Source organism: Microchirus variegatus (genome assembly GCF_963457635.1).
Source record: "Microchirus variegatus genome assembly, chromosome: 5".
Lineage (NCBI taxonomy): Eukaryota > Metazoa > Chordata > Actinopteri > Pleuronectiformes > Soleidae > Microchirus > Microchirus variegatus.
In genome coordinates, this window is record NC_139806.1 from 34,590,277 (window position 1) to 34,618,045 (window position 27,769).

The 27,769-nt window shown below is 39.7% G+C and overlaps 2 protein-coding genes across 2 annotated transcripts; one reads left to right on the forward strand and one right to left on the reverse strand.

Moving 5' to 3' along the window:
• On the forward strand, positions 1-27,635 carry cmss1 (cms1 ribosomal small subunit homolog). The gene is made up of 11 exons (XM_083890217.1): positions 1-42; positions 148-361; positions 21,879-22,012; positions 22,508-22,579; positions 23,588-23,726; positions 23,827-23,886; positions 23,977-24,079; positions 24,647-24,707; positions 24,816-24,903; positions 25,884-25,972; positions 27,371-27,635. The coding sequence occupies exons 2-11, from the start codon at positions 322-324 to the stop codon at positions 27,452-27,454; spliced, it is 870 nt and encodes a 289-aa protein (XP_083746343.1). The 5' UTR covers positions 1-42; positions 148-321; the 3' UTR covers positions 27,455-27,635.
• LOC310927813 (filamin A-interacting protein 1-like) lies at positions 2,243-4,495 on the reverse strand (the record flags this gene model as incomplete). Its single annotated transcript, XM_083890215.1, has 1 exon — positions 2,243-4,495. The coding sequence occupies one exon, from the start codon at positions 4,493-4,495 to the stop codon at positions 2,243-2,245; it is 2,253 nt and encodes a 750-aa protein (XP_083746341.1).
• Positions 27,636-27,769: the final 134 nt, after the last annotated feature.

Here is a 27,769-nt window from a genome sequence, read left to right on the forward strand (position 1 = left end):
CGTTCACGGACAATTCCCTCATTGTGGCATGCAGCCAACGAGGTATTTTATTGTTTGTATGTATATAGTTATGTTATGTTGTAGGCTAAGCTACATTCTATGATGTGTTAATGTACCTAACTTTATTGATTATATTGTTCTGTACAGTTTTCACGGTATTGATGAGGAAGGAACTTCATTAAACCAGTTCAAGAAAGCTACTTGTGTTTCGTCGTGCCTGGGGGGAGTTACACTGCTGATGTTTGAAACGTCTTCAACGTGCTGCTTGTGAACACACCCCCACCGCACCGTGCACGCGACGGACACAGCTGGGAGAGGAACATGGGAGACGACCTGGGTGACGAGTGGTGGCAACACGATGGTAATAATTCATTTACTTATTATTATACTCATTGTGTTAAAGACAAATGTGCGGTGTTTCTGAAACCGGATCTTGTTTAGCTGTAGTAGTGTGACACGCTGCTGCTTCTTCACATTAGCTTCCAAGATATCGCGAGGGAGTATGGGTCTAAGCTAACTGTATGCTAACGTACACTAGCCAGCTGTGGCTAGGGGAGTTTCTCACTTAAGTTTCCAGTCTGAGTGAAAACCACAACGCAGAAGTGGGTGTTTTATTCCATTCACTTCAATTTTTTAAAAACTTGTTGAGTTGGCGTTTGTAGCACAGGTTGTTATGACAACACGTGCTTGTGTGTGTGTTCACGTGTGGAAAGGGAAACTAGTTAGCCTCTGTCTAACGTTGTTTCTCCTTCACATGGAAGTCACCGGAAGTCGCAATGAATTAGATATATTTCATACATTAATATTCTATCATACCCACCTTCATTATCTGCACGTGTTATCTGTTACTAGAGGAAAGTTGTTGTGGCTGCCCTTGCATTATCATACACTCTGCATACCAATAGAGGGCACTCGTGTGCTTCAAGGATTATTGACCACAAAGTATGTTTTCTGGATGTAGAAAAAAAATACACTTTTCATGAAAATACGCAGACCTGTTGTTTTTGTAGACATATTATCAGACATGCAGCATTATCACACGTAAGGGTTGCATGATATGCAGAGCAATCGTCTAACTAATGACAAACAGTTCTGGCACCAGCCACTAAAACAAGATGGATGAACAAATATACATCATGTAAATGTAACAAAATGTTTACAAAAAAAGTGAATCTCTTAAGACTGAACTTAAAGACAGGGGTCTCAAACTCGAATGACATCTATTGTGGTCAAGAGGGGGCCAGCCCTAGAGAACACAGTTGGGAAAAAAACAACTGTTCTCAATGTTGCATGATGATGCAACATTATTAATATAAAAAAACAGACGGCTATTTTAAATGACATAAATAATAGTGTGGATAACCGTAATTAAAATTTGTACCAGGAGCCGTTTCGGCCACTGCCATTCGTGGCTTAAGCCCTAACAAGTGTATTTATATATGTAATTGAATGTTGTATATGATACATTTAATAATGGGATAATTATGACAAAATGTCTTATTATTACTGTTATTAAAAACATTGCTAGCAAACATATATTATATTCTATCATCTCACTGGCAGCTGTGCCTCAGTTACACACTCTGAAACGGTGAGGTCGTGGGCCATGTTTTCATTATAACATGATATTAAGTGAGGGGCCGCCAGTTATGAGACCCCTGCTTTAAAACAATAACAATGGCAGAAGGTAATCACCACTGAATATGTGTCCATTATTATCTCCTTTGTTTTCCCCCACTGTCCAAAATACATTTTGTATAGTTGCTTTTAGGTAGAGCTGCAATGATTCATCTGACAATGGATTATTAATTGAATGCCAAATTAATTCAATCCTATGCATTGTATCAAGTTTGAATCGAATCGGAATCGAATCGAATCATGAGCCACCCAAAGATTCCCATCCCTTCTTTTTTTGTTATTTTTTACAGTAAATGTGAAGCAGACACTTGAGAGTTGTCCCATTAATGAACAATTATTGCTACTGGTTTTATTTGCATGGAAACCTGTTGCTCTGTTGTTGCCAAGCTCCTCTCAGTGGTTTTCAAGGTGAACAAGTAAAACATTAAAAACAATACAAAATCTTTTAATTAACAGAAGAAAAAAAAACATCAATGAAATACAAAATTATGAAATGTACATCATGCTTTTGGTTGCAATGTTATGCAAGGAAAACATGATACTAAATGTTTAGTATATATATATATATATATATATATATATATATATATAATTGCTTTTACACCTAATCACAAAGGCCGCTTACTGTAATATTTGAGGGGTGTGAGCCTGGAGAGGTAGCAGGGGATATAGTGATGCTACTTGTAATCTTGCCAGCACCTTTGACATGGCAGCCACTGGTGAGTACTTGAGTCCTTTGCTCATGTCGAAGATAGTATTGTCCATCAGGTTGTGAATGACTGTGGGTCATACCATTGGCAGACTGCATATAAGGGCTCCCCAGGTGGATATGGATCTTGTTGTCTTCTGTGGTGATAATACTGGGACTTGTGTCTGTACTGTCGGACCTCTGATGTTGCCAGCTGTTCTGCCACGCCACGGTTTTACAAAAAACGGCCTGATTTGCAGCTTCGATTGGCTCTGGCGAGCAGGTGCTGACGGTTACGATCTGAATGGGGGAGCCGTTGAGGTCGGGTGTCGCAGAGCGTGACGAATTTGGACTCAACACCCGAGTTATGGTCGCGCCATGAAGCGGGGAGATGGTGCGGTCAGGGCTCGATGGGGGGGTTTTAATACTGGCTGCAGGCAGACTTGTGTTTTGGATGATGGTAATCCTCTGCTTGGGTGAGGCTCCGCTTGTTGGGATGACGGCCGTGCTGGTGTAGGATGGGGCTGTGTCTCCAGTGGGGCTGCTAATCTCCAGTGTTGCCGTGTTAAGTATATGATGTGGCGTTACCTTGATGTGCAAGGGCTGTCCTCGTGTGTGTGTTAACATCATAACCTCCCCGTTAACCGTTTGTTGCATATCTATGCCGTTACCCGAGTGGTTGCCGTATTGGATCGTGTTGTTATTTGCACTGTTCAAGCTGTTGAGATTATTGAGAAGAAGAGAGGGTCTTCGGTTTATGAGTTTTGCATTGTAATTTGGGTCCTTGTTGTCATTTTCTTCATCTTGTTTCTCACTGTGCTTGATGTAGTCAGGAGGCAGACTGTCCACCTGCTCCGTTTGTACCCCTTTGGTGGTCTGATGGAAATCTGAAAAGTCTTTTCTGTCAGCGCCAGGTGTCCGATTCTTGACTTGTCTATATCTGTCTAGCTCACTGGTCAGTTCTTTCATCTCTCTGGCCAGCTCTCTGTTCCTGGCTTCTTGCTGGATCACTTTCCCTTGCAGTGAGGAGTGTTCTGTCTGCACTTTGCAAATGGACTCCTCAGTCCCCATCAGCTGCTGCAGTTTCTCCTTCAGGGTATCTACTTCTCTGGTTAAAAGTCTGGACTTAACCTGCTCCTTCTGAAGACGACAGAGGAGGAGGTGCTCCTGGTTGACGTCTTGCTTCTCCGCTTGCTCATACCTGGAAAGCTCCCTCTTTGCCACCTCAAGTTCTTCTGTTAGATCCTTGGATCGCCTCTGTTCATCCTTGAACCTCTTCTCCAGGGACTCAAAGTTCTCGACCATGTTCAACAGCTCTCCCTCCAACACTTCCTTGTCCCGGAGTCTCTTCCGCAGCCGGTCCAGCTCCTCAGTCAGTTCTTTGACTTTGTTGTCCTCTGTTTGGCAATGATAGCTGGCATTGTTTGGAATAGAGCCATGTGTGTACTTTTCCTCTTTCTCTTTCCTATTTTCCAAGACCTGTAATCTTTTTCTCATTATGATTACTTTATTCTGTAGCTCAATGTTCCTCCCCTCTTCCATTTTTAGTCCGTCTTGGAGCTCTTCTTTTTCCTTTGCTATACCCTTAAGCTTTTCCTCTAAATCTGCTTGAGACTTGAACGTCTGCTGCCTCTCTTCATTTAGTCTTTCTGTCATTGTTGTCAAATTGCTTTGCTCATTGTGCCTGCCCTCCTTCCGGTTTAGTTTTGCCTCGGCCTGCTGCAGCCTCTCAGCCATGTTCTTTCTGTCCTCCACCAGAGCCACAGTCAGTGACCTCAGCTTTGTCAGGTCCTGTCTAATCGTCGTTTCATTTTTTTCCATTTGGCTCTCGGCAGCGTCTAGGTCTCTCACCTTGACTCTCAAAGTGTCAAGCTCACCTGACAACATCTTGCTAACCTCTCTCTCTCTGTCCAAGCTCCCCTTCAGAACACTACAATCCTGTTTGCTCTTAACTAAAGCCTCCTCTAGCCTGTCCAATTCACTGATTCTTCCGTTGAGTTTATCCACCTCAACCCTCAGGATACGGCCATGGCTGATCTCCCTCGCTAGCCTGCGGTCCAGGTCTCGACACTGGTCCCCCATCCGCATCAGTTCCTCGTCCTTCCCCTCCATTTCCACCACTCTTCTCCTCAGTACCTCCACCTCTGACAGCACACTTTGGGCTGTCATGGTGTTCTGGCTTTGTGTGAAGCTGGAAAAGTTTTTTTGCAGGGAAGTGAGCTGCTGCTTGTTTGCACTAGAGTAAGCAGAACTGACGTTATGCTTGATGCAGTCTGTGGTAGTTGTCAGTTCTTTGACGCAATGCCTCTGCTCCTCCAGCAGATCACCTAGACGCTGTTGCTCCTTTACAACCAGCAGAGCTTCAGCTTGTTCAGCTCCTCTTTGAGAGCTGATACTTCTCTTTCATTTTTCTCCTCCTTTATTTCATGATATTTCTTTTCTTTTACATCCAGGAGCTTACGTCTGTGGAGAAAATCAAATGATAAAAGTCAAACAGAATGCCGAGGCCTTCTTGCGTTGTGAAATGCACTTTTCAGTGTCTAGAGAGCCTCTGTAGTGTTTATGCATAACATTTTGGACACAATTAAACACACACAATTTCCCAACTTGTGTATTTTCAGCATAAACATTTATTTTCAGTTCAGAAAAGAAAAGAAATTGCACAAGATCCCCTACTTGGAACTTCCAGGAAAGCTAGGAATACTTCAAAACAGTTACGTACACACACGTCTGTGTGTCTACATGCCATATTTGTGTCCTTGCTTATTTGTAAACCCTCAAACATGTGCATGTAAATGTCCTTGTTTATTTCTTGTTTTTCTGCATTTCCCTCCATACGGCACCCTGTATGATGTGTTGACTAGGATGGCAGATGGTCCCTTGGCAGAGTGTGTTTGTTAATTAAAAAGTTGCTCCACTCTTGAGTACTCTTGTCACTGCAACCCATCACCCTCCCTCTGTGCAACTCCAATGTTACCCCATTTCTAGCTAAGTGAGGCAGGAATTCCCCCCCCGTTCCATTAGTAATTACATAGTAGCTGCATTTACCAAGTGCTGTCACTCCTTACATTCTTGCAGATTTACAGGCCGGCAATCTACGAATGTGTTAAATACACACACACAGTTGTGTGATGTGTTATTGTAAGAAACTGAAACTTGAAAGTGAATTCTCACGAGTGCATTTTTTTTTTTTTACCATTTAGAAACGCTCTCCCTGGTGTTGCGTTACTGGATTTGACTCGAGTCTATTTGCGTTAACCCATATGTTTAAAGTCACGTCAAGAGTTGCTCTTGATTTGGGGGAAGGACAATGTTACGTTGAAGTTATGAACTTACATATTTAATAAAGCATAGGAGTCTTAAATGTAACCTTTAGAATGTGTACTTCCCATTTTTATACATATTGCCTTTAACTGAAATGCATCTGTATTGGTTGTTTAATGAGGAAGGGTATGATTTTTTTAAATGGTACAGATGACAAGTCTTGCAAGATTTGCAAATAATTAAATGAATGTGTTCTTTGGGTATCTTACAGCAGTTAGGCTACATCTAATCTCCGCACAATTACCCAGTGGTTACTTACTTACTCTTCTTGCACTTACAAATGAAGTTGTTTAGTTTCTAAATTCATATTTTACAATCTCTTGTTCCTACCTGTGCTGTGTCGTTGGCCTCCTGTCCTTTAAAAATCCTCAGAGAATAATGTGACTCTAGTCTTTCCCTTCTCCCTCTCCCGGAGATCCCAATGATGTGGACATTCCATCCAGAAAACCAAACATTATGAGAAGTGCTCTTTGCACACAGAGTCTCACTCACAGCCAGTGGCGCCCATTACATCATCAGCAAGACCTTATATGGGACTGTACAGTGTCTGAGGCTCTAGTGCTCCTTGTGTGTGTGTGTGTGCGTGCGTACACGTGAATGTGCATGCGCATGTGTGTGTGTTTGTACTGGAGTTCAGCCCATTCCAGATGAGGTCATTGTGTAGTCGTGCCAAAGAGACTGATGGGAAGGACAGTGCACGTGCGCACGCTTGTGCGTGTGTGTCGCTTAAACTTCAATCACAATTCCAGATTCCAGAGCCCTGTTTTAGCCTGAGCGAACATGTTAATAACCGTGCTAAATAAGCACCAAACCTTAATTTAGTTTGTCTAAAAGCATACAAACCGTGTGTGTGTGTGTGTGTGAAAGAGAGAAGTAGTGAAAGTGATTAGAGAGAGAGATGTTCCCAGTTTTAAGAAAAGACATGTTTTATGTTTTGTAACTGCTCTGCCTGGGGCCTGATAACCTGACTGGGAGATGACTTCATGAGTTCATCGACCCTCAATTACATCCATATGTTCTCTCTCGCTCTCAAACCTCCCTCCCTCCCTCCTTCTCTTTCAGTCATTTAGTTCCTCATTGTGCCCTTTAGATTTAAGGTATGTTTTAATTGCTTTGCCTTGTTACCTTTGTTACAAGTTGTTTCCTTTTTGTGGCATTACGAAAGTTAGACAAATTAGATCTTGGCTATTTTTGCAGGACATCACAGACTTGCAGATCTCTGTGAGAAGCATGTTTTTCCTCTGTAAGTGTTTAACTAGCCTTATGTTTCCTAGTTGCAGCTTCCACTGCTAAATGTACCGCTGGTGGTATTTCTTTCTGTCACGCAAAACCATCCAGTCCCCAATTAAAGGAGAACTATTCCCCCCGTGTCATGTTGTCATCAGAGAAGAATTTGCTAAGCAGCCTGAAAGAGACACTAAAACTTAACTTTTTAGACTTTAATGTTCCCAGGCCTCAATATTCAAACGGTCTATTTTAGTCACACAAGTTAATGATGCAAGTCTGCGTCGTTTTTAATCCATTAATCTATTCACAGAATTGGCTACTTGATTCAAGTCAGAGATCACTGTAATAACATTTAGTAACTACTTTCTTTTTGGTTAGTGACAGTAGTCACTGTTAAAAGATTTTAAATATTAGCTATGGCAAGGTAGTTGCTAGGCGAATCAATGTTTTGTGGAAACTGTTGTATAGTGAACTTTTACAGGTTGTCATTTTTTGGTGTAGAATTTTATTGCTTTTTACACAAACGTTTGCATTATACTTTTTCTACTGAAGGATTTATACCATTGGTTCTCGAAGTGCGGCCCGAGGGCCAATGGCGGCCCGCAGAAACATTCCTGGCGGCCCCGCAATGAATTACAGTTGATAGTTTTAATCCAGGAGCTACTAAGCTTGTTAAATGTTTATTGGACATTACTGGATACAGACCAATAAGTGTAAACTGTACAGCTGTATTTACTATGTCATCAAATTTTGGGATGACATAGTGACACAGTATAGTATGACGTTTTTGTCAAATTTTGGCATTTACATTTTTTCCAAAAAAATTGTCACTTTTTGGACGACATAGTATAGTATGACGTTTTTGTAAAATTTTGGACCAACATTTTTTTTTGAAAAAAATTGTCAAATTTGGAACGGCATATGTCATTTTTGTCAAAATTTGGACCAATTTCTTTTTTTTTTTTAAATTGTCAAATTTGGGACGCCATAGTATTGTACAACGTTTTTGTCAAATTTTGGACCAACATTTTTTTCCCCAAAAAATTGTACAGTTTTGAACAACATAATATAGTATGACGTTTTTGTCAAATTTTGGAACAAAATTAAAAAAAAAAAATTGTCACATTTTGGACAACATAGTATAGTATGACGTTTTTGTCAAATTTTGGACCAAAAACTTTTTTCCCCAAATATTGTAAAATTTTGGAACAACATAGTATAGTATGTCGGTTTTGTCAAATTTTGGACGCCATAGTTAAATGGGATTTCTTTCAGTTGTCATAAATGTCATAAACTAAAACTCTTAAGCTATTTATTCAGTTTACTACTATACCAGAGCTTTGAAACCAGAACTGTGCCTCTAAATATGGATGTTGAAATTCATCAAGTAACTTGGTAGTCTTTAAGGGTACATAAAATAAACAATAATTAAAGCCTTACATGAAACGACCATCTTAGGCATCTGGCCATATGTTTCTCACATGTTGCATTCCCTGATAGTTTACAACCAGTGTGCAGAAATATGATAAAATGAAAAAAACATTGAAATGAATGACGGCCACTCAGTTTTGTGTTTCTTTTACCATGCTCTGGTAGTTACAGCATTTGATGGTTTTACAGCACAAGGGAAAACCTGCTCAATTATTCTGCCCAGACCCTGAAGACTCTTTAGTAAGGATAAGTGTCTCTTGGTGTTGGAATGTGAGAGAAAAATCCTCCTCATTCCTCGCAGTTTCTATCCACAGACCAATTCCCAAGCCAGAATTCACGAGGTCCCTTAGAGGGAGGGGCTGGCATTTGCTCCACTTGTCCTCAGTTACAAGCATGATCCAATCCCTCAAAGGCATTTCCAAGAAAACCGTTGGACATTGCCAATATGCAGTATTCCTCCATGAGTGGAGCAATCTCTCTTCTGTTGTCATAGCTTCTATTTTTCAACCAGGGGTATAATTTAAAGATATTGAGGTTTTTTTTTTAGCTTCTGCCTTTGACAAATCTTCTAGTTGCCTTATAGGGTCATAGAAGGTGCAAAAGAAAACGCACAACCTCCTGCAGTCTGCTAGTTTTCTTCCCTTCGTTTATCATTTCAGTGTGTTTAATAAAAGTGAAGAAATTACTAAACTGACCTCATGTGCTCAGGCTGGCTAATAAATGGGCCCAGCATCTTGTAATCAGCACAACAGTTCTGCCCAGATGTGATGTATGGCCAGACTCTTTTCGTAGATTACTGAGATCTTCCTCTTAACATATTATTGGCTGAGCAAGCAAATGGCAGAAATGTTTGAAAGCGATGGATGGACAGAGCTGCATCCGCTACAAAGGTGTTGTTTTTAAATTGACTGCTTGTTTCCCATGCTAGTGTGGAGATAATTGTGTTCCTTTTATTATTCAATCAAATGGAATAGATTGGAAACCAAAAAAGAGATTTTGAAACCAAAAAAGAGATTTGAGAGCAAAAAACAGTAAGTTGCAATCAAAATTGTTTTTATTTTAGATCGAAACAGAACAGGTTGCAATTGAAAAAAAAAAAATATGAGAGAATATCAGTAGATAATGGATGGATATTTCTTCAAATTCAATCAAAACTAATGTTTGTAAGTAAATACATACAGCCATTTTGCTTCTCAATCAGTCCTCTTTGCTTGCGAGTTACAAAGTTCTGTTTGCAAATCAGTCCTCTTTGTTTGCAGCTTCAAAAGTTTTGGTTGCGAATTCAACAGCACTTAATGGGGGGGGGCCTACGCTGGTGGACGGGAGAAGAGTTTCTATTGGTCGGTTTGACCTGACCCGGAGCAGCCACGTCTTCTGCATCACACCCACTTCCCTTGAGCTGCTGCTCCTGAAACGTTTTTCATAAGTAATTAATTCATTCATTCATTCATTCATTCATTGATTTATTTACTACTTTATCCTCCATGAGAGGGTCACAGTTTACTGGAGGGCAACTAAAGATTACAAAATAATCGTTATTTGCAGCTCTATATCTGTATATCTACATATGTGTATATACAATTTTACAAAATACAAGGTTGAGTTCATGTAAGGTTTGATTATTTTTTTAAACTTTGTATTTTTTAATCTCATAACTTTGAATGTGTCCCCATTTGGTGATTTTCATAGTCTAATAAAAGAGACTCAACAGCACTGTTTTCTGGACACGCAGTGGCTGCACAAGCCGTTCGCCATAGCGTTCTATTGCAGAGCAACTTTCTGTCTCATCGTCATGAATGGGACTGTGTGCGCATGCACAGTCAGTTTCCCGTATAGTTAAAATGTAAGTCAAAAAGCACAATGCTACGCTGCCTATTGACGTAACTCTGCTATGTTTGTGCTGCGTTTACGTTCACATTGCTTTCGTGAATTGTCAACACACTGTTATAGTACAATACTACAATCTTTCTATTCTTAGATTGCATGGTGCACCGTCAGCAGCAACGTATGAAATACTAATTTAGTGTGTGTATGTCTTGGGTCTGTGACTGCCTGCCTACCCTACCCTAGAGCTCACCGCACGTCACTGCCCCTAGTACTGCTGCAGTATTATTGCAGCTAACTAGGATGTGAGTTTACTAAACACATTTGTACGTACATTGTTACTTTCTGCATCTTTGTGTGCTGACAAGCATCTATAATCACAGCCTTGGCTGTGGATGCGATGGGCTATTGTTATTGATTATATTCTGTATTGAATTGATGAAAAGATCATATTAGATAGATAGATAGATAGATAGATAGATAGATAGATAGATAGATAGATAGATAGATAGATAGATAGATAGATAGATAGATGTACAGTTCCAATAACAGACTGGGAAATTATATTTGTTACAGCAGCATTAGACATCGGGCGTAGAACTTAAGGATGCACTGTGCATTAAAAGGTAGACAAAGTAGAATACACATTTACAACTATATATAAACATGACAGTATAAACACTGAAATACAAACATGAAATTAAACTGATATTTTCCGCTAAACTCAATAGTGACGGTTATATTAGTTGGGGAGTGAAAGTGTAATGGACTTGTTGGAAAAGTTGTTCTGTGGGGAGTTTGCTGTGTTTGTCAGTCAGAGCTCGGGGAGACAGATGAGAGAATGGATGTCCTCTGTGTGTTGAACATGTGTGTGCAGTTAATGCTTCGATGCTGTCAGCTCATTGACACACCACAGGAAACACATGCAGGCATAGAGCATGTTCAGATAGCTGAGGTTGGAACAACCAAATTGCTGCATAGTGATGTGCAGATGTAATCATCCTCTGACACGCAACAGGGATCATTGTATGACATAAAGTGATTATATGCTGTGACTGGAATTAACTTTATTATTCACAGTTAAAACAGGTCATCTGCTAGGCACATGGCGCCTTGTGGCAGTTATGTTTAAGGGAAATAAAAAAGTAATTTGTATTACACTCGGAACAAATCCCCTTATTCTGGTAATGCCATTTATTTTCAGATAACGATTCATACATTTACTCACCTCTTGTTCCTTTGCTTCCTTTGCATCGTGTAGTGTCTTTATAGATTATTATTATTATTAATATTATTATAGCTGCAACAGAAACAGCTACTTCCTTTTATTTTTGTGATTCTTCTGCCATATGGTGTCGTGTAGCCAAAAGCCACATGTAGTATTTGAGTCTGGGGTTTGAACACTCCACTGTATTTTGGTAAATCTCCATTTATACTGTTTGACATGATTATTTTGTAGGTTTTCAAAAGATGCTAGTGGAGTTTGAGTCTGTTGTGGAACCCAAGTATGGCTTTCTGGTCCCTGTCAGGCTTGTCATGTGACAGAAGTAGCCCCTTTTTTAGTTGCTTGTTTTTGTCTTGGACTTGTTTGGTCTCAGAATCCCCCTCCTGTTTGGAATTACCCAAAATAATAAAATATGTGGCCAGCCATGGCAAAACCGGTCACAAACTGCTTTAGGGAGAAATTCAGTCTGAAAGTTTTTGACCTACTCGAGGAGCCAAGCCAATAGTTGCTCATTTGCATGACATTTACATAGTCGCAACCCCCACCCAGTCTAGCGGTCGGTGACATCTGATGCACACGTGGACAAAATTGTTGGTACCCTTCGTGTAGGAGCCATACATGTAAGTTTTGTATATTCATTCTGTGTTGAGTGATGCTGTGTCACTACCGGGAGTATGTGGCGATAAAGGATTGCTGTCCCCAGTTCACTGGTTGCTGGTTGTCAGTCATGACATAGGGTGAGCACGGTGGAGCGAAAATCTTTTGTTGAACGCATCAATGCTTATTTCAGTGTTCTGTGTATTATTTCTATTTCTTCTTATTATTATTTTTTGGTTTTTGGCACGAGTTCAATGAGAACCTTACCGCTTACAGCGGCCCGTCATTGAAGTAATCTAATGACGATTAGTCGCTATACTAGTCAACAAAAGTTTTATTTGAAGCGTGAATTGTTAGGAAGCGTTTCATTAAGAAAGTAGAGTGAGCGGAGCGCCCCTAACGCGCAGACCACTACTACGTCTTATTCATTCATGATTCTGTCCTGTCAATCAATGGATATGAGGTATGAATCTACCACACTTTCACACACAGGTTTGTGTCTCATGAATTACTGTAGTACTGCTACATAAGGTGGCTGTATTGGTTTTTTATTTTGTAACCGTTTGTTATTTTTGTGCATCAAGTGGCGGGAGCATTGGGCTCGGCAGTACCGCCGTAGTGCTCGTCTCAGGCCGTCTATGTCTGTTTCAAGACTATGGGTATACAGGTATTAGGGATGCAACGGTATTCGGTATTTCACCAAACCGTTCGGTGCACCCTGTTCGCTTCAACAACGGTATTTCGGTACGTTTCAGTCTGTCAAAATGTATTAAAATACACAATACTGCGTGATTAGATCCACTCAGGAGCAGAGACATGAGCGCAGCACTGCTTTGCTCATGCCGCCTTTAGCGTCAATCGGCGTGAGTGAACGAGCCTGTGAAAAAAGGAAGTTTGAAGCGGCACTGTCTTTGTATAAGTAACAAGCAACTAAAAAAGGGGCTACTTCTTTACTTTACCAAAAAATCACATTTTACACATTGCATATTGCAGTCTAATAAAATGAAATAACCTGTGCGATGTCTGCCAAAGTATTGACTCTGGTCCTCATGAATGCTTGCTTGATTAGTCCAAAGCAACAGTCGGGGGCAAATTTGGTGTGGCCAACAATCACGAAGTGGATGCACAGCATGGAGTGAAGCCTGTGTCCAACCCGCCAGGCACCGTACCAGAGCATGAAGTTGTTTTTGTTTTGCCCACTGCGGTTGTCACAATGAAGATCCACTTCTGTTTCTCCAACTCCAAAGTTGCTGAAGAAATTATGCATGTAGCTGATGACTTCATTTTGGGCGGGGAGCGATATGTCGAAAATGTATCGTTATCGAAATTTACGACGATGATCGACGTCATTTTGTCCATGTCGATATATTCGATAATTAAAAAAAAATAAAAGTCGTTATTGGCTGTGAGTTTATGTAGGCAGGCTACCGGCATGTTCATGTCCCTTTAAGACACTCGGCTGTGTACAGCGTGTGTAGTCGCGTGACTCCCAGCCCTCTGTAACAAGCGAAAGAGGCGGTGAGGAAAGACGTAGCGGCAACCGCGGCGGGTGCGGTAGCAGTTTTGCCAACTTGCCGACTTTGTCACTAAATCTGGTGACTTTCTGACTCCTCCTAGCGACTTTTTTGACAAATCTCCCGACTTTTGTGGTGTTTGGAAACTCTCACGCGAAAGCACGTATCCCTCTCAACAAGCAGCGGGTGCTGCCCGAGCCCTATTTAAACCCGACAATTTTTTAATACGCGAGCATCAAATACAGGTACCTCCACCCCACAGCAGGAGCTTGTTGTACCTGCTGCCACAGTCTAATTTACAACAATAACAGAGCCGCTGAGATCCGCACATGTTGCTAGTGACGATACGCTTCCTGGTTTTTAAATGATACGTTCACGGCCGCAGATTTTTACTCCTTCACACAATACAACGTGCTATAACATACCACGTGAACACGACATTGGAGAAAAAACACAAATGCTTGATCAAGGGCTCAGGCCGTGAGTCAGAGCGGTGTAAACGTTTCTTTTACTCAGTCTCACACAAAATAAATCACTGCATTTGGCTAGATGATCCTGTTGCTTATTGACGGCCTGTGACCGTGTGTTGGAGGAGTCAGGAATGTTTGAGCCACACAGGGTTCACACCACACCACAGAAATCCTTCCTACTTATGTATTAATCATCATTAAGCCGAGATATACCACAAAGCCTTTATGTGTACGTGTTTAGGCTTTCCACATTGTATTTGAATAGACAGAATCCTAGTAAAGTTAATCACTTTACTGGCATGACTATTTTGGCCTTTTTAATTGTGTGTGTGCCTGTGGTGGACCAGTAAAGCATTTTCACTTTGGCACACAGATGCAGACAACTAGTCTCCTCCCAAGGCTGCAAGCCCAGAGTAGATCCAGTCTCAATACAGGCTCGATTACAGAGTGGACTCTGGTGATGCATGAGGCGAGACAACCAGGGACTTCAACACAACAACCCCGTTGTAGGCCTCAAATTGCGTACGAGAACTCTTGGCCGCCTTGATTTTTAGACCTCACTCTTCCACATCTAAATGTGTACCCTATTTGGAAAACCACCAGCGAACCCTCAGCTGATGTACTTGGTGTAGAAGAAGGCTTTATCATCGCCTCTGTGGTATTGTTGGATTTGGCAGAAGGGTGCCAATTTAAACTATACATGAAATTGCATGCGAGTGCATGTTTATGTGTTTACAAGGGCAAGTGAACAGAGCCGGGCTTGGCCGCAAGGTCTGTCCAGGTCCAGGATGTAATTGACTGTGTCTGAGTGGAATAAGTTTTAAGTATGAGTCTTGAGGTCACATTGACTGTCAGGTATAAATGCAGCAGCCAGAAGTTCCTTTGCTCCATCACTCAGCCATTAAGAGCATTACATACCAACATAGACTAGAATCTAAGCCTCCACAAGTGAACATCACAGCACTCAGCTCTGGTTTGTTCCTGAGCTGAAATACTTGAATACCTTAGCCTCCTCTATGCTACCTGTAAATCCTGTACTCTTTCAACAAGTCTACTTTCAGTGAAACAACTATACAATGTCAGTGTTATTTTTTCATAGACCATGTTCAGACCTGGTATTAACATTTGCAGATCACATGTATTAAAGCTCCCAAAATCGGTTCTGAATGCGTCCTCCGATCCGATCACTAAAAACCACATTTGGAGGTGGTTTGAGGACACATGGCAGCATTCCTGAGCATGGATGCATGCAATCTGCCCTCAAAGGGGATTAGAGACAGCTGACGCCCTCTGACGTGCTGCAGTTTCATGCCAGCAGTGCTTTGATTCACTCTGCTGCTCCTGATTTTTTTCTCTCTCTCTGTGTCACTCATGTAGACTCACAGACATACACTGATGCACACACAAAACACTACATTACACAATGAACAAATCCACATGTGATCAAATGTCTCAGGATGGGTGTTAATAGGTCTGATCGGTACCAAAGATGTTCATTGGAGCCTATTGGGTTTGGTGCACCAACCTTTCCCTGTCCTTCTCAAGTAGAGTGGTGAGGAAGTTGCTCTTGTGGACAAAATCCCTGTGGCTTCTCTGATGCTCCTCCAGCTTTTGTTGGGATGCACTGTGAGAGTGGAACACCTCAGTAAGCTGTTCCAGCATCCGTTTAAATGAACGCTTCTGGGCCGCCAACAGGTGATCAAGCTGGTTGCGAGAGGGTGAGAGAAACAGACCAGTGAGGATGTCCGATGTGAGGGTCTCCCTCTCACAAAAGAACAACAAAAACTAAACCAATGAGCAGAACATCTGTATCAGTATTTTCTATTGGCCAAATTAGTAATTTAAACATCAACAGTCTCTTAGTTGGTTTAGTTTTCGCACAAGCTTTTGAGAATTTTATTGAAACGCGTTCGTGGTTACCAAGGGAAATCACATCACTGGAATACGTTTATTCTGAAGAAATATTCATTACAAAATATGTGACCGTGAGGTCAGATGTATATTAGTACAAAACAGTGCCACACTCGACAGACGTATCATCACTGGCGAAGAACAGATTCAGCACATGTAACACCTGTAGTGCAAAATGGCAAATTTGTGCAATGATGCAGGCGTAATGGATGCTCTTTTGTCAGACGGTAATGCATTCATCTCATTAAAGTTGATTATGTGCTCCATATGGTGTCTGGTTTCTCAATGTTGGCTGGTGGTACCTTTTAGCAATTGGTTTTTCATACACATCGTACAGCTGGTCCTGCTGGGCCCAGAGGGAGTCTCTCTGCAGGGCACGGAGCACCTTCTCCGGTCCACTGAAACCGTAGTGGGGACCTCCAGTAGAGCCGGATCTGTTGTCTCCGATTTCAGCACAGTGATTACTTCATCTCTGGCCTAGCGTAACAAATACAGCAGTTACTTAACCTTAAATATACGATGGTGGCTGTCGTTACAATCACAGTGCCAATGTCTAACCCTTCTAATAGTCCACCTAAAAGCAATAGGAAATTGAGAAATGCTTGAAACAAGATCACGTGTTGTCTCTTTACAGTAGAAGTGGTTGTTGTGTGGATTTAATAATAACCCTTCTGATGCAGATTATATAAATCTTTCTGGGCCAATCCAATGTCAGAAGGCCTATTGGCATAGCACTTGGTGTTACTAAAACAGATAAGTGTGGGTCTGGCATTACTTTGTGCGAGGCTTATGTCACATCATAGTCTTGGCACAGATACAGCAATCACTGTCTGCTCGACAGACAAAAGGGCTAATGCATGCCAAAAAGTCGGATGTTGATTACCGACCACATACATAAGGCTCAAATATGTTGCCGGCATGTGCATTTATGTGTGTGTGTGTGCTGCAAAGGCAGTTCACATCAGCTTAAATGTGTTTGTTTGCCAGCTTTCTCTAACTTAATGCCTGCAACACGGCTTTAGAACCAGAAAGCCAACAGGTTCATATTAGTAAAAGATGATGTCATCTCTCTGTTCTTCAGCTCAGCCTCTCTGATCCAAGCTCTCACAGAAGCCAGCAACGCCTCTCATTACCTATTTTTGGTCACGTTTCCTCAGAAAAGTAACCAAAGGCCCTTGTTATTTCCTGCTTTGTGGAAGTCTAAAATGCAATTAGTTGATTTTGTTGACATCCAGTGGTTGTTTTTAAAGGAGACATATTATACCCTATTTCTACAAGTTAACCTAGTTCCCTGGTGTCCTAATGAACATGTCTGAGGCATGCTTTGGTCAAGATCTATAATAATAATAATAAAATACCTTGAGGATGAAGCACCATAGCAGTTCAATCACCCTGCCAAAACAGCCCTGTTCAGAACGGCTAACAGCTAACAGCAGTTAGTATTTGGAAAAGCCATAATTTGCCAACTCTAGCCAGCAAATTGCCGTCATATATAAAATGTATCCACACTGGACATGTACATCCTCTGAGGCTGGTAGTTTGTGTAGAACTCTGTGCTGCACTATGCAGCCAAGAACAGAACACTTGCAGACTTACGCTCCTCTGGATACTATTGACCTTGCCCGCAATCGCGTTTTTAGGGACCAAGTGAAGCTCCGCGAGACAACAATTCGTACAATTACGTAATTTTCTTGATGATGTAGATCAAGGGTAGAAGATTTCCTCCAGCCCAAGTTGGACATTATTATAGTATAATAATATATGTATATACAGTGGTATGCAAACCTTTGGGCACCCCTGTAAATTTTCATGATTTTCCTTTATAAATAATTGGTTGTTTGGATAAGAAATTTCAGTTAAATATATCATATAGTAGATAAACACAGTGACAGTTGAGAAGTGAAAGAAAGTTTATATGATTAACAGAAAGTGTGCAAGAATTAATTAAACACAATTAGACATGCATACATTTAGCCACCCCTGTCATTTTATTGATTTCAATACCTTTAGCACTAATTATTGGAACTCAAAATTGGTTTGGTAACCTCGGTGACCCTTGACCTCCACCTTTAGAGCAGTAAATACAGATTCAATATGTGTTTGAGAGAGAGAGCGGAAGGCTGTTACAGCATGTCCTCTGGTGCCTTACTGTGCATCCAGTACTCCACCTACTGGCAATACACCGTTCCTGCTTGTCAAATAAGTCTAAGTCTAAGCAGGATTATTAGGATAATTAAAGGGATATTTCACAGTTTAAAAGATGACTATGTCTATTAAAACTAGGTCATCTGTGTAGTATAAATGTGAAATAATATTTGAAGAAAGTGCCTTCTTTGCTGAGAATTCAGAAAAAAATTTTTTCCGCAATCAAGCACAATTAAAAAACAAAAAATAATAATAATACTGATATTCTAGCGATACTAAGCCACATACAAATCAGTGTATGTGTGTGTGTGTGTGTGTGTGTGTGTGTGTGTGTGTGTGTGTCTGATGCCTGGACAAAGTGATGTCAAATGTATAGTTTACAGTAGTGAGGAATAGCTGAGGTCAAGGACAATGGTTTTTTTAAGAGTTGGCGTGGTCAAGATATCGGTTTACGTGATTTAGTTCATCATCATCACTGTAAACCAAGAACTGAAACAATGAACCATTTCTTAGCTCCATTCAATAGATCCTCATTATATCCTTTCACTGCCATTGATCGTCCATTAAAAGCAGTCACCTCTATTGATCCCCCATTAAAGATGACCTGGTTGCTCCATTTTCCCGCCTGTGATTTCTCACAACACCCTTTGACATTCATTGATCTCTGTTTATCCGAGCTATAAATATGCGCTTTTTTTCTTCCTTCAGCCTGCAGCATCAGGATCAGCTTTGGCTATGGTGGATATTGGGAATAAGGGTTTGGGGACACTGAAGATATTGACTTTCTCTTAGGTTAACGATGAGATGATGATATGATGAAAACAATCGATAAATGTGGCCCTAGTTCAGATAAATCCTCATATTGGAGTAGGGTAAAATATTAGTTAATATTGGACGGTGTCATGTGGTAATATTCCATCTTTTTTTAAATCTTTAACTTCTTAAAGGGACACTGTGTAGTATTTATGGGTTTATATAACCCAAAATCCACTTTTTTATACATATTATGTGCTCCTGCATTGTCTAGTCGCTGTATAATAGTTTTTGTTTCATTTTCGTAGCGTTTCAAAAAGTCATGTAAAATAACATGGTCGCGGGCCGCGGTTGCATAGCCACTGTTAGCAGCGAGACGCCATGTTTCTACCGGAGCCTGTAAGGACAAACGCGAGAGAACAAATCAAGCGTCTCTTTACTTGTAGCGGAAGACATTTGACCGGCTGCGGACACCGTATCGCTCAGGGAAGGGAGGGGGTGAGCAGAGGAGCAGTTCTTTGCTGTAAATTTCAGCCTCTCCTCTAGATGGCACTATAAACTACTTACTTCACCTTTAAATAAGTTTGACTTTTAAAAAATCTGTATCGCAAATCAAGTTGCAGTTGCAATATATGTCAGCAAAATGGCTATCGGATATTTTACCCAAATGGTTTAGCCCCAGTGTTGACAAATGATACAGACAGTCCCATTCATTCCCCACATAAAAGCCAAAGTATTCTGAGAGTTTGCTTAATTTCTGTGCATTTCATAGTTCATTTAACAAACAGCAGCAGTAGCGGATGATTGTATTATGTATTGTCAGTGCAAGCACACAAATTGTGCATGTAGATGATGCCAGTCCCTTTAGAAAGGTGAATTCATTCTTTTTTTTTTTACTCACATTTCTCCTTCCTGATCAATGTTTCAAAAGCCATTAGGGCTCCAACAATTAATGGATTTATCAGCTATTTAATAATTCAGCAGCTATGTTCACAGTCAATTAATAATTTTTTTGTGAGTAAGATGGAGTAATTTCTCTGAGTTCAGCTTCATTTTTTTGGGGTCTGGTTTGCTCGTCGTAACACACATTTAAATGTCTCATTGGGCGTCATCACTTTGGGATTTGGGGAAAAACCCATTAAATTTTTAACCACCTAATAAGAAAATAATTGTTGAGCTATAATACTTTATGAAACTATAAGGCACTTACTGTAAAAATCCCTCTTGTACTTCGGGATGAGAAAAGGAACGCAAAAGCAATTAAAAGTTATTAAAACAGGTTTGAATAAATACAATTAGAATCAAAATCACAATTAAAACATTAGACACAGCTAAACCACAGTGACACTCACATGAAGAGCAATACCAGCAGGTAGAAAACACTGACCTGATGCAGAATAGTTGGACTGCTCCCTGGTTTTATATATATATACATATATATATATATATATATATATATATATATATATATATATATATATATATATATATATATATATATATATATATATATATATATATATATACATATATATATATATATATACATATATATATATATATATATATATATATACATATATATATATATATATATATACATATATATATATATACATATATATATATATATATATATACATATATATATATATACATATATATATATGTATATATATGTATATATATATATATATATGTCACAGTGTTTTTGTGAGAGAAAGGGCCTCACCTTTGCCAGCTACCTGAGACTTATACATATATATATATATATATATATATATACATATATATATATATATATATACATATATATATATATATATATATATATATATATACATATATATATATATATATATATACATATATATATATATATATATATATATATATATATATATATATATATATATATATATATATATATATATATATATACATATATATACATATATATATATACATATATACATATATACATATATATATATACATATATACATATATATATATACATATATATATATATATGTATAAGTCTCAGGTAGCTGGCAAAGGTGAGGCCCTTTCTCTCACAAAAACACTTTGAAACAGTAATCCATTGCTTCATTACATCTCGGCTGGATTACTGTAATGCACTTTATCTTGGATTCAGCCAGTCCTCCCTCTCCATCATCTCCAGTTGTTCCAGAACGCTGCTGCTCGCTTCTTAACTGGAGCACGTAAGAGGGAGCACATTACTCCCATTCTGGCCTCCCTGGCCGTTTTTTAAATCTTTAAATGGTCTCGCCCCCCGCGTTACCTCTATGAGCTTTTCCATCCCTACGCTCCTGCTCGGTGCCTCAGGTCAGCTGACCAGCTGCTCCGCTGAGACCTCCTCAGAGAGGATAGAGCCTCCTCCATTGCCGGTTCCCAAACTTTGGAACTTCACACCTACGGTCAATTTAGAGTGACGATTAGAATCAATCAGCATGATTTTGGACTGTGGGAGGAAGCCAGAGAACCCGGAGAAAACCCACACACACACACGGGGAGAACATGCAAACTCCTTGCAGAAAGGCTCTTGTTCCGAAGTTGTTCCAAACGGGGAACCCAGGTCTTCTTGCTGCAAAGGCAAGAGCGCTAACCACTACACCAACCGTGGAAACCTTTTCCTATTGCCGCAGGGGTCCGCCCAGGGCCTGGAGGCTCACTGGTGGGACCGCAGGGGTTGGGCAGGTGCAAGGGACCGGGGCCGGCATTTTTATTGTTGAAACATTTTTATTGTTTTATAGTATTGTTTTTTTTGTCTTATTGTTTTTATTTTGTCTCGTATGTTTTTATGTGCCATGTTTTATTTATAGCCATGTTCAGCACTTTGTCTCAGCGATGGTTGCTTAAAGCGCTCTATAAATAAAGTTGACTGAGTATCTTTTTGTGTTTGTTTTTTTTGTTGTTTTTTTAGTGCATATTCACCCTAAACATTGCCTTGACTTGGTTTTAGTCTCTGAAAGCTTATTTGTTTGTTTCCCAGAAGACAAAACGATTTGACATTTCTGTTAAAGCAAAGATTTTCAGCATCAAATCTCCTCACTTACCAGTTGTGTGTTACTTTAATAAATCCGCATTTCTCTTCTTTTTTTTTCCAGATGCATCTGATGCAGAGGAAAAAAATCCAACGGAAAAATCGAGCGCAGAAAAATCGAACACAAAGACAAAACCAGAAAAACGGAAAAAGATAGTAGAGAAAACAGATGGAGCCAAGAAGAAGAAGAGTGGACAGGTATTAGTTTTTTCATTCAACTCAGTCAACTCAAACAACCACACATCATTGAAGGACCTGGCAGTAGTAGTTTAGATCCTCTTTCTTGGAGTGCTATATCAATAAAACCGTTGGCACATTACCTGCTACATTTTATAATAGATAACTTTTCAAATGTTCAATAGCTTTCTACTATCCATGAATGAAGGCAATCTGAAAAAGAAGAACAATGAGGGAGAAGCTTCTGAAGTGAGGGGTGCTTTTTGTTTTCAGTATCAATGGCCCTTACCTAGCATTCAGTATCCCACCTTCAACCTGTGTTGAATCAACCAATTCTATGAATTAGACCCATGTGTTGTGGCATCTTGATGGACTATGTATGTTATGTATTGTTAAATATGGTAGAATGAAATAAAAAATGAATCTTGTTTAACACACGTTTGTATAATACATACGTACTTTGCCTGAACTGTGTGCTGTGTGCTGTGTGTGTGTGTGTGTGTATTCTTTTCACAGTCCGAGAGTACGATCCCTCAAAAGAAAGAGACGGAGGATGAAAAGTCATCTAAACCCAAAAGAAAGCGGAAGGTGAGTGTGGCGACATCTGCTGTTCACAAGTGAGGCAAACATAGTCGCATCTGACTTGAACATAAAATCAATGAAATTTTGATTCTGATTCTGTACCTGGTATGAAGAGGTATCACAAATCAAGTGGAATCTGTCGCCTGTGGTTTCTAAGTGCTCTGTCTTCAGTGATCCACTAAAATGTTCTACTATATGCAATTGTTTTGGTATTGGCACAGCAGTTATCCACCATCTTCACTTTTCTATGAATACATTCGGCAAAAACACAAATCTTCTGACATGTTGTCTCAGATTATTGAACATATATATGTACTTTGGGGTGTAACGGTACACAAAAGGTCACGGTTCTGTACGTGCCTCTGTTTTGACATCATTGTTACATACGTTTTAGGTACAGAAATTTTTTTGGGAAAAACATGAAATTGTTTTTTGGTAACACTTTATAATAAATACACACTATTTAGCATTAGGTTAAACATTAATAACTATTTAATTCATTTATAACGCATGAATACTCACTAGTATGTAGTTTATAAACACAGTTATAAATGTTTTACTTCACTTCAGCACATTAGTAAAACATTTATAACTGTGTTAGTATAAATATATTATACTAATGAGTATTTTATGTGTTATTAAGTGATGAATTCAATATTTATTCATGCTTAACTAATGGTAATGGTGTGTACTTAGTTTTACAGTTTTTTTAATTTATTTATTAACAAGTTTAAATGGCTAAACAGACTCAACTGTGAACATAACAGTGGCTAATTACCCATAATTCCCTAAATGAAGGACAAAAAAAAATTGAAAAGGCTAAGAATTATTACATAATATTATATTTTATTACCCTAAACAAAACTCATCTTCCTGCCAAAATGGCCTTGTTTTGGATTGTCCGTTACCGGTACTCTTTTTTTTTTTCGGTGGATTTACCTGGGTCCCAAAAATCCTAGGTATATCCACTTATTTTAGTGTGAAAAGGTGCTGAAGTTATATTTTGTTTTATAGAAGAAGAAGAAGACGATTACTGATGTCTTGGCCACCTCTGAGCCAAAACCAGGCTGTGCAGCTGATCTGCAGAACCTGGTCACACAGTACTTCTCAGACAAGCGCTCTGTGATTGAGCAGGAGGAGCTCAAAATGGAGGGTGAGTCGGGGGCAAGTCTCCCCTCAACTTAGGAGTGAAGTCAATATCTGCTAATGCGCTGATTCACCGAGGTTGACATCTGTCCACCTCTATCCTCCAGATTCCTGTTTCGTGTCGTGCAACGACTTGACTCACAGTCTCTCCTCTTATCTGAAACAGAGTGAGTAATAATTTTAACCTTATTTCAGAGAAGTCCTTTTGATTGTTTCTTCAAAACACACATTGACCATTTCCCATTTTCACCATTTAGTTTGTCCTAAGTGGGCAAAGATTCAAAAGCAGCATGCGGAAAAGAGCTCTGTGATTCTGCTCATCGTCTGCAGCTCTGCTCTCCGAACCATTGAGCTCATCAAGTAAGTAGCGCACCACTACATTTCCCATACCACAGCGTCGCATATAGACTCTTAAGGCCACATTATACTTCTCCGACTGCGTAATGCGTTATCCGTCTGCGTCACCACGGAGACGCCTCGAGCCTTTATACTTACTGACAGACACACGCTGCAATTTCCCGCCCGATCAGTAGGGGTCGCTGCGCAAGGTTGTTGTGCTTCTGGCTACAGTGAGCAATGGCGTCCGAGAGAGAAAGAGAGAGAAAGACTGTTGTTGTTGAAACAGTGGCCGTTTCTCACTTTTCTGTGTGACGGAACGCAGTTTTAAGATAATTTGAGGCGAGAAATTGGCCATTTAGAGTCTAAACATGTGCCGTGTGTGTTAAGATATGACGTATTTATAGTTTGGCAGCGGCGTTATCGACGGGGATCAGCTCCGCCTCTGTGGACGCTCGGTGCTCACTGTGAGCCGGCACAGAGCAGCTTCGCTCGGCCTGTCCTGAGGACCAATCGCAGCTCTTGCCGTCTCCGTTGTCCCTTGACGGAGTGACGGACACTTAAAAAATATTTCGTCATTGTCATTCACAGACAGCTGACGACGTTCAAAGGGGAAGCCAAAGCATTGAAGCTCTTTGCAAAACACATCAAGGTACAAAAGATGGCGTCAAGCAGTCATGAAGCATGTGGGTCGTGTGCAGGGACAAACAGATTTTCTTTGTCTGTCTCTGTGTGTGTGTGTGTGTTTTGATTTGTTTAGATTGATGAGCAGGTCAAGCTTTTACAAAACAACGTCACTCACATTGGAGTGGGGACTCCCGGCAGAATCAGTGCTCTAATTGAGAACGGTAGGTAGAGGTCAACCAATCTGCTTCTTCCTATGGTCTATGCAAATCTTTATAGATCAAATAACATGACATGTTTGTTTAATCTCATTTGTCCGAGTGTCCTTTTCCCCCTCCATCTGATGAACTATAACGGTTAAATAATAGATTAAACATCTAATCGCTTAAATTAAATAAACATTTATTGAATTACACTCATGATCTGCATGTTGTGCACTACAGTGCCATTTTATATACATACATATGACCGTATATACAGCTGTGCTTATAAGTTTACATACCCTTGCAGAATTGAGGATTTCTTAACCATTTTTTCAGAGAATATGAATGATGACACAAAAACTTTTCTTTCACTCATGGGTAGTGGTTGGCTGAAGCCATTTATTGTGTTTACTCTTTTTAAATCACAATTGCAACACAAACTATCCAAATGACCCTGATCACAGGTTTACATACCCCAGTTCTTAATAGCATGTATTTCCCCCTTTAACATCAATGACGGCTTGTAGTCTTTTGTTGTAGTTGTGTTGTCATTATGACTTTAAAAAAGAGTAAACGATAAGAGTAAACCATGAGTGAAAGATAAGTTGTTGTTTTCATTCAAATTCTCTGACAAATGGCCAAGAAATCACAAGTTCTGTCAGGTTATATAAACATGAGCACAAATGTACACACACACACACATAAACTCACAGCAATAAGTAATTATCAGTACTTTGATTTTTAAATGATAATAAGTTGATGCTGATTTTTAAGAAAAATCTTCAAAAATCTGTCCAGTCAATTAGCCTAACACCCATTAGTCGGTCCACCACTAGAGGCAAGTGAGTAAGTAAGTATTTATGTAGCACCTTTTCATAGAGGAAAAAAAGTATTTTACAATAAAATAAATACAATAAAATATATCTCAATATCAATATCTTAAAAGTCCTCCTAATGTGTGTGTGTGTGTGTGTGTGTGTAAACTCTGGTTATTATTACAGAGGGTGTGAATTTGCAGTCACTGAAATACATGGTCCTGGACTGGAACTGGAGGGACCAGAAGCTGAGGAGGATGGTGGACATTCCTGAGGTGACATACTGCCCCCTGCTGGACTGAATAGATCATTGGCTTGTTTTGACCAAACGTAACATGTTGAGTTGATTATTAGATGGTTGTCTGAAGACAGTTAAAGTAGTCCTCCTGCACACACACACACATGCTTTTAATGATGTTGTGGGTCTTGGTTTCTTCTTGTCCTTTACTAAGCAAAAGATGTGAGACGCTTTTTTTTTTTTACATCACCTGCTGAAGACGACTATTTCATTCTGCTCACTTTAAATCTGAGCTGGACTGTTAAATTATTATAGAAAACTAAGCAGCAATAAAACCGGGTAATTTGTGGCCTTTTTTCAAGCCAAACCTTTCCTAATCCCAGGGACTTATTTATATAATAATAAAATGATAGATAGATATGTGTGTTGTGAATTGCAGGTTACACAAAACAAAAAATCAAAAGTTTGTTGATGGTGAAATAATCAATCAATTGTAGAAATAGCCCACCGATTGACATAGAGCATTGGTTCTCAAAGTGCGGCCCGGGGGCCAATGGCGGCCCGCAGAAACATTTCTGGCGGCCCCGCAATGAATTACAGTTGATAGTTTTAATCCAGGAGCTACTAAGCTTGTTAAATGTTTATTGGACATTACTGGATACAGACCAATAAGTGTAAACAAAAATACTGGGTATTTACCTGGTTTCTATATGGTGAATTTTAGTGTATTATTGGGTTATAAGCTGGTAATAAGCAGGTAGCTACAGCCCCCAATTACTAGCTATTTACCCAGTAAATATATGGTAACAGAAATGTGTTACTTGGTATTAACCTGTAATTAGAAGGTAAGAACAATGGCCAAAATACTGGGTAATTACCCAGAAAATTATAAAGCGTTATTATATTAATGCTTAAATTACATTATATTAACGCTTATATTACTTAACGCTAAACTGTAGAACTGCAATTTGGTCATTAAAATTATTACAAATGGGATTTATTTCTGTTTTTTTTCCGTTTTTCTTCCTTTGGCGGCCCTCAGTCCAATGTTGGGTCCCTAAATTGGCCCTAAGGTATCAAAACTTTGAGAACCCCTGACACAGAGGATTAGTGACATTGTGACCAGTTACTTTGTGTGAGTAACTCTCACTGACATTCGTATTATTACTACTACTACTACTACGACCACTACAGTAAAGGAGAGACCACATATCTAACAGTTGAGCTTTTTTTTTATATAAAATAATGTAAAATTCTAATTTCTTAATGTTTCAAAGATTGAGAAGACATTTGTAATTAAAAGGTTCTTTTAATTTACCTGAGCAAGAAGTCTAATTAGACACTTAGACGCACCTTTTTTTATCTTTAGTGTCTGAGATTGTTGTGAAAGCGTTACATTTAGGGTTCGTTTCTCCCGTTTCTGTGTCTTTTCCAGGTCAAACTTGACGTCATGAAGATGCTGGAGGGTGGTGTCCTCAAAGGATGCAGAGAAGGCAAAATCAAAATTGGACTTTTTTAACTTGTTGATAAAGTTTGTAGGTGTTTGAAGCACCGATGTCTCAACATGACGAGGGGCCTCATCCTGTTTGTGTGCCTGTGAAACTGCTTTTACCTTTTACTGTTTTCAGAGACTGAGTCAAACGTGTTGGCGCTGTTCTCTTTCTTGTCGCATGACACAATGCAAAAGTGTGACGGATTGAATAAACAGATTGAGAATGAAGGCGACATCCTTCTGTTTGTTTACTCTGACCTGGGTGAAGTCCCTCCTACCGATGTCTGAGGTCATATACTTGCCCACTAGAAAGTCTCTTTTATCACAACATCCGATATAAAA